Source organism: Ailuropoda melanoleuca, chromosome 9 (assembly GCF_002007445.2).
Source record: "Ailuropoda melanoleuca isolate Jingjing chromosome 9, ASM200744v2, whole genome shotgun sequence".
Classification (NCBI taxonomy): Eukaryota; Metazoa; Chordata; class Mammalia; order Carnivora; family Ursidae; genus Ailuropoda; species Ailuropoda melanoleuca.
The window spans coordinates 6,713,893-6,721,082 of record NC_048226.1 but is presented as its reverse complement, the minus strand read 5'-3'; the positions used below and the strand labels follow the sequence as shown (position 1 = coordinate 6,721,082).

The 7,190-nt window shown below is 55.9% G+C and overlaps 1 protein-coding gene across 2 annotated transcripts in view; it reads left to right on the top strand.

Annotated features, from left to right (window-relative positions):
* The first annotated feature begins 1,453 nt into the window (after positions 1-1,453).
* The window catches only part of ISG20 (interferon stimulated exonuclease gene 20), a 30,838-nt gene continuing 25,101 nt past the window's right edge, over positions 1,454-7,190 (top strand). The window contains exons 1-2 of one of the 2 annotated variants that reach the window (XM_011225403.3): positions 1,454-1,752; positions 1,981-2,232. In XM_011225403.3, coding sequence (XP_011223705.1) covers positions 2,005-2,232 — 228 coding nt within the window. In that variant the 5' untranslated portion in view covers positions 1,454-1,752; positions 1,981-2,004. The remainder of the gene's footprint in view (positions 1,753-1,980; positions 2,233-7,190) is intronic. The other variant, XM_011225402.3, reaches the window with a different exon arrangement.

Below are 7,190 nucleotides of genomic sequence, written 5' to 3'. Positions count from 1 at the left end.
GGGGGGTGGGGTGGGGTGGGGGTGGCGGCGTGTCTGTAGGAGGCACCGTGTGAATCACAAAGGCCTCGGATTTAGGTGTGTACAGTGATGCAAGATGATATTGAAAAGGCCACTGGAGCAGGTGACGGGGTCTTGGAAACTGCATGGGAGTTGAGGTTTGCTTTTTATTTTTGCACAACAGGAAATGACTAGGTTCTGTAGCCAACTGCTGTTCCAAACAGTGCAAGAGATAGATGTGGGGAAACGAAATATTTTCAGATTTGAAGGACAGTGTGGAGCAGGGCATAAGGTGGAGGCAGGAAGGCCCGGGAGCTGATGCACAGGTGGGGACAGGGCAAAGGGGAAATGCGGGGCTGGTGACTACAGAGCAGGACTCCGGGGCACAGAGCAGGAGGGGTGGGCATATGTTCTGTCTGAGACCCGAGGAGGCCAGCAAGGTGAAGGGGTGAGATCCGTGGGGTCCCTATGGGGGTTGTAGAAGCAGAAACGCCTCCATTGGGTCTTTCAGGGGTTACTTTTTCAATGGATATTCACATAAACACATTTTGCTTCATCTCCCTAAATCAGAGTCATAATCCTTTATGCATTTGAGCCACAAAAAGTCCCCAAACAGTCTGAATTCAAGCAAAAGTTGCTCATTCAGGTTGGGAACCCCAAATAATCTCATATCTCAAAATCAAACCAATTGAACAACAATCAACAAACAATGCCTTATCCTTTAGACATATTTCAGGACTTGATGTTATGTTTGAGGTCTGTTACAGTGAGACATCACTTGGTGAGAGCACCAGGGACCTGGGGAAATTCCTTTCCAAGTCACAAATCTTGGTGACATCTGGGGGCAATCAGATCCCACGACTCGAAGCTTAGCCCTTGTGGGTCTGGAGCAGGAGGCAAGAGCCTCGCTGCCGTCCGTGCTGACAGCTTCTCCCTGAAAGCTCGCTCTGTTTTTGTCGCAGCTGTAACTCATTCATCTATTCAATAAATACCGAGTGCTCTCCATGTGTCAGGCACCATTGTAAGAGGTCAGAGTAGCCTGGGAGCGGGTGGAGTCCCTAGGAAGTGTGGCTAGACTGGTGGGGGCTCCTTCCAGGCTTTCTTTTCCTACTCCTCAAACAGCGTCAGCCCGGCTGGAGGCGGAGCCATTTGACGGCAGACAGATGGTGGATTCTGAGACACCCCAAAGCATGGAGACTCTAGGGGCTCCCTCCCGACCTCCTCGACTTCCCTGAGTGGGGGGCAGGTAGCCCCACTCACACCCAACCTTCTCATGCCCTCCCTATTAATAGCCTCAATGTCCCAAGAGCCGGCTCCTGCTGCCCCCATAAGAGACGTCACTGAGTGTCAGGTTGGTAGTGGCCCCGGAAGTTGTGGGACATTCTGTGGTCTCCAATCCTGGGGATGTTTATTCTTGGGGCAGGCGGAGGGTGAGAAAGGGAAGGAAGGTGTGGCAGTCCACTCGATTCTCATCAGCCGCTTTATCAGAGAAGGGGAGGGCTCCAAGCGCAAGCACTCGGCGGGGCGGGGGACAGGGGTAAAGGCGAGTGGCGAGGACGGGGAGGCTGCCAGCAGCCCAGCCCATGTGCCTGGCCTCCCGCGCCCCTGACTTCACCTGATAACAAACCAGAAACTGAAACAGGGTCGGGATTCCCGGCGTGAAGTCAGAGATGAGTCACAGCTCAGAGTGACTGCAGTAGCAGAGAAGTGGCACCAGAGAGGCAGACGTGAGCCGAAGGCAGCAGAGGCAGGCAGGTGAGTGCGAGCTGGGGCGGTGGGGGTTGGGGGGCATGGAAGCAGGGGGCCCTGCTGGTCCTGAGGCCCTGAGACCGCTAGGCTCGGGAAGCCGGGCGGGGTGGGAAGAGGCCGGCTTTGCCTGTTGCCGGGTGGTGTTCATGACAAACAGGACAGAGGGCACAGGCTGGCGGGGTGGTGGCCCGTGGCTGGCCCTTGAGCGATGCCCTGCCTGCCTGCCCTCTCCAGCACGTCTGAGGGTCCCAGTGAAGCATGGCAAGCAACGTGGAGGTGGTGGCCATGGACTGCGAGATGGTGGGGCTGGGGCCCGGCCGGGAGAGCGGCTTGGCTCGCTGCAGCCTCGTGGACGTCCACGGCACTGTGCTCTACGACGAGTTCATCCGGCCCGAGGGGGAGATCACTGATTACAGGACCCCGGTCAGCGGGATCACGCCTTGGCACATGGAGGCGGCCAGGCCATTCGCCGTGGCCAGGCGGAAGGTGAGTGGAGGGCCGTCCACCGGCCAGGCTGGGGCGGCGGGGAGGCCGCGGACCCCTGCACACACATACACGTGCACACTTCCCTGGCACCTTCCGCAGGCTCCAGATCTGTGACCTGTGACCCCAGATGTGGCAGATTCCCCCCACCTCTGTGCGAGGGAGCACGAGGGCATCTGTGCAAAGGCCTCCTGCCCTCAGCCTAGACTCACTTCTGGGAGCAGGCTTCAGGGCATCCGGTCCACCTTGGTGGCCTTGTGATGGGGAAACTGGGTCCCACCTGATGGTCCCCATGGTGGGATTCTTTTCTCTACCTTGGCTGCCCCTGGTCAGCCCCGGGAGGAAATGAGGAAACGGGCTCTCACTGGCTGGTCCCTTGGTGGGGGACTCCTGGTCTTGGAGAACAGGCCGGAGCCCCTGGGCTGAGGGGAGAGCTTACACCCAGACCCACGGTAGGTCTTCCATCTGCTCAAGGTCAGTATGTGGCCCCAAGATTTCCTACCCTCCTGGCTCACCTAATTGTGATAACTTGTTCAGGCCCCAGTTTCTGTTTCTGTTTCTCTGAATCACTAGATGGAAAGCAAACTCAACCTCTTCTTGCACCAGCGTTAGTCACTTCTGGGAAAGTTGAGAAACACAAGTAAATTCATCAGTGTCTGGGCTGCTGGGGCTTGGGGGGAGTCCCAGAGGAGCACAGAGGACCGTGGTTTGTCTCAGCGGCACACACCGCATGCGTGCCGGGCTCCAGCCGCTGGAGATACACGCAAAATATAAACAACAATACCTCCTGTTTCCTGAGCACAGGTGCCCCAGGGCTCACTCCCACCTGCTGGGACAGCCGCCAGGAGGGTTCTCAGGAGCTGTAAATCCAGAGTTAAGAGGGCCAGTCTTGAAACCTGGCTGGTGACTCAGCTGAGTTACCTCGGACAAGTTGCTCAGGCGGCCTCTGGAACAGAAACTGGGTGTAAGAACAGTAGCAATTTCACAGGATTATCGTGAGGATTGCGCAAGTGTCTAGAGAGAGTGCCTATATGAGGGCTCCAGAAAGGTTAGCTGTTCACGATCGTCTGTTAGCCCCATATCACAGATGTGCAAACGGAGGCCTGCTTGAACTAAGTGTGTTGTTTGCTGGGCCACTGTACTGAAGTACCACAGACCGGGGGCTCCAACAACAGAAGTGTATTGTCCCGCGGTCGTGGAGGCTGGAAGTCCGAGCTCAGGGTGTTGGCAGGCTTGCTTCCTTCCGCAGCTGTGCGGGAGAGTCCGTGCGCGGCTCTCTCCCAGCGTCTGGGGGTCGTGGCAGTCCTGAGTGTGTCTTGGCTCGTAGAAGCGTCACCCCAATCTCTGCCTTCTTGTTCGCATGGTATTCTCGTCGTGTGCGTGTTTTGTGCCCCCGTTGCCTGTTTGTAAGGACGGCAGTCCTGTTGTTTTAGGGCCCTGATGGCCTCTACTAATTGCATCTGCAATGACCTTATTTCCCAATAAGTCACGTTTTGAGGTGCTGGGGGTTAGGATTTCAACATATAAATTGGGGGAGGGCACACACAATTCAACCAATAACACTAAGTTACTCGCGGAGGTTCCCATAACCAAAGGTGGTCAGGACTCGGAGCTCAGCCTCAGACCTCTAGGACTGTGCATCCAATAGGGGCCCGCCGAGCCACATGCAGCTGTGAGCACCCCAGAAGTGGCTGGTCCGAACCGTGATGTGCTGTAAGTTAAAACGCACACGGGATTGCAAAGACTTGTATTAAAAAATTCATAAAATACCTCAATAGTTTTTTTATATCAATTACATGGTAAAATGATAGTATTTTGGAATATTAGGTTCAATAAAGCATATTAAAACTAACTTCCCCTATTTTTACCTTTTCAAACACGGTGATTAGATGATTTAAAAATTACATGTGTGGCTCATGTTACTGTGTACTGGACAGCACTGTCCTATAGGTAGTAAGAGGAGGCTGGGGAGCCCTGAGCTGGGGCTGCAGTACATCCGTGTGGCTCTGGAAAGACTCCATGAGGCTGGTGGTATTTGCAAGGGGTGGGCAGAGCCTGTGTCCGCAACCCAGTGGGCCCCAGAGAGCCATGGAAGATTCTTGAGCAAGAGCATGGCAGGATCAAGCCCAAGTTTCGAGAAGACTGGAATGGGGGGTGCTGGGGAGGCTAGATGGTAGTGAGGAAAGAGATGTCAGTAGGGGGCGAGTCAGAGCCCCCTGGGGGGTATCAGCAAACAGAGGACTGGGCCGGAAAAAATGTTAGGATGGAGGCGGCCAAAGGGGAGTCACCAAGTAGGGGAAGGCACATAAGGAAGAGGTGGGTTGGCTGTTCAGGGGTCAGCAGGAGACCCAGGGACACGGCGGGAGCCCCCCACATTCAGATCCCCACTGAGCAGTCAGGTGGACTGTGTGTCTCCGTCCTTCCTTTCCCCGGCCTCCCACCCCCTCGCTGGCAGAGCGGCAGAAAGGGCAGGAGAGCCCAGAGCAGGGGGAGAGGAGGCAGCAGGGAAATGCTGCTCGCATCCGCTGGCCTGGGCATCGCGCCGCCTAGGTCCCCGTCCAGGTTTGGTGCAGAAGCTTTGGACCTCAGCTGGAGATTGTGCCAGGCCCCAGGCTTCCCGCGTGTAGCTCGGAGCCCTGCCCAGAGCAGGCACTGAGAAACCATTCAGAGAGGGAACCAAGAATCTATAGACCAGGCAGACCTTTGAACCACATCTGGGGTTTACATTTCCTGCTCCTGCTCCGTCACTCACTGGTTTGTGTGACCTTTGGCAAGTTCTCGAACCTTTCTGAACCTGTTTGCTCATCAGTGACAGGGGGTGCTAATGCCTCCTCCCTGGCCTCGTGTAGGTTGGATGCCGTGACGTGGCCTGTAGCCCGAAGCACAGTGGCGGGCCCACGGCTGCTGGTCACTAACTGTGCCCACGGAGAAAGAAGGGCAGACCCCAGATGATAGGTCCGAGCCCCCTTTCTGACTTCCCTTGAGAACCATAGTCTTAGATTCCAGCTCTCGTTTTCTGCCTGAACAGCAGGTATGCCTGTTCTCAATCTCTCCCACCTGATGCCAGAGAAATTTCCCCAGGCCTGGCTCAGATCACAGCCTCCCCATTCCACTGTTCAAATACCTCCCATGACTCTCCATTGCCCAAGGTCCCCCAGCACAACACTCTCGGACCTCCAAACCCTCCCGACCTGCCCTTCCCGCCTTCCCTCCTCGCTCAGCCACCATCCAGCCGCACCCCGACTCTCCCCCCGTCCCCCATCCCTGCCCTTCGATCTGCTACCACGCTGGCAGGCCCCGGCCAGAGGAGTCCTCCGTGATGCCCTTCCCCACCCTGCCCGCCATCCCCACCTCCCCGCGTGGGGGCCTCTAGTTCTTGCTGTGGCCTCTGTACTTGAAGCTTGCCTGTCCGCACACGTGGTCTGCCTAGCGCCACGTGGTGCGATGTGATTTATCCCTCCCCCAGACTGGATGGTGTGCTTTGCGCACGGAAGGTACCCTGAGAATGTTTGTGGGGTTGGAGTTGACTTGATTTTCACAAAATATAGGCGCTCTGGCAGCTGGGTGGAACAAAACCGCCCCTGTCCTTCTGCCGGCCTTTGCTGCCGAGAGGTGGTGGTACACACGCAGCCTGAGGCCAGGGGGCAAGTGTCTTGTCGTTAGACGTGCGTGGATGTGGGTCTGTGTCCTCTGGCTTGTGGCTAAACTTCTCTGTGCCCTTTGGTGGGAGCATCGGTGACACAGGGTGGGGGAAGCAGTGCGGGTATACCCAGCACCGTGTCCTGGCTCTGTTCTCAGCACTTTCCACACACCGCTGCCGTTGCTTCCCACAAGAGTCCTGGGAGGTGGTTAACCAGCATCACTACCCCATTTTACAGATGAGCAAACTGAGGTGCAAGGCTGAGCAAGCTGTCCAAGGAAGGGGTAGAGGAGATCGAATTTCGGACTCCAGAATTTGCTCTGGGATCGTGAGATCCCATGATCAACGTGTATAAAAGTGCTTGCTGAATGCTAAGTGTCCAGTGTGTGTAAGGGACAGTGTCGGGCACAGCCTGTGCGTGAAGATGTGGTACAGGCAATAGCTGTCATGTTTTCACGAACAAGGGCACAGATGCAGCTCAATCCCACTCTATCACCCATATGTTCTAATCCCAAAGTCAGAAACCAGGCTCACGGGTCCCCACATGTGTTGGGGGGGCTCTCAAAGGGAAGAAGCCTGTCAGCCATTTATCCGACCCCCCAGGGCTGTGTGACCCCTCTCAGGTGAGTCTAGGGCTCACCTGGCCTTGGTTTCACACAGGCAACTTTCAAACGCTGCTCACCCACCTGTCTCTTCCTCCGACCAGAGTGGCGAGTGGGCCCCGGTCACGGTGAGCCATAGACCAGCCCATGGCAGCCAGCAGGGCTCTGGGGAGCCACCAAGCCCCACCCCATCCACCCAGGAGGGTTGCTGTCATAGGGCGCTGAGATTGTACGTGGGATCCCGCCACTCCTTTCTCTCTTCTTTATTTTTTGTAATGTGGTTACAGTACTTTTATAGTGGGAAGTGACTGCCTGTTACCTTCTGAAACCTCTAGGTCTGACCGTCATCTAGAGCAGCAGTTCCTAATGTGGAGTGATTTGCCCCCTAAGGGACATTTAGCAGTATCTGGAGACATTTCTGGTTGTCATAAATGGGGCAGGGGTACTGACATCCAGTAAGGAGAGGACAGGGATGTTGCTAAACCATCCTATAATGCACAACACAGCCCCTCCCCTGGCCACACACACTGAAGAAGTATCGATAGTGCCCACGTTGAGCCCCACAAATCAGGCTGTCAGTGCGGGAGAGAACCCACGAGGAGACAGGTCCAGAGAGGGGCAGCGACTTGCTTAAGGACATACAGTGTCCTTACAACTCGGTGTTCAGATTCAGGGCTCTCACCTGGTGGGTTAATGCTGGGTTTTTTGTGTTTTTTTTT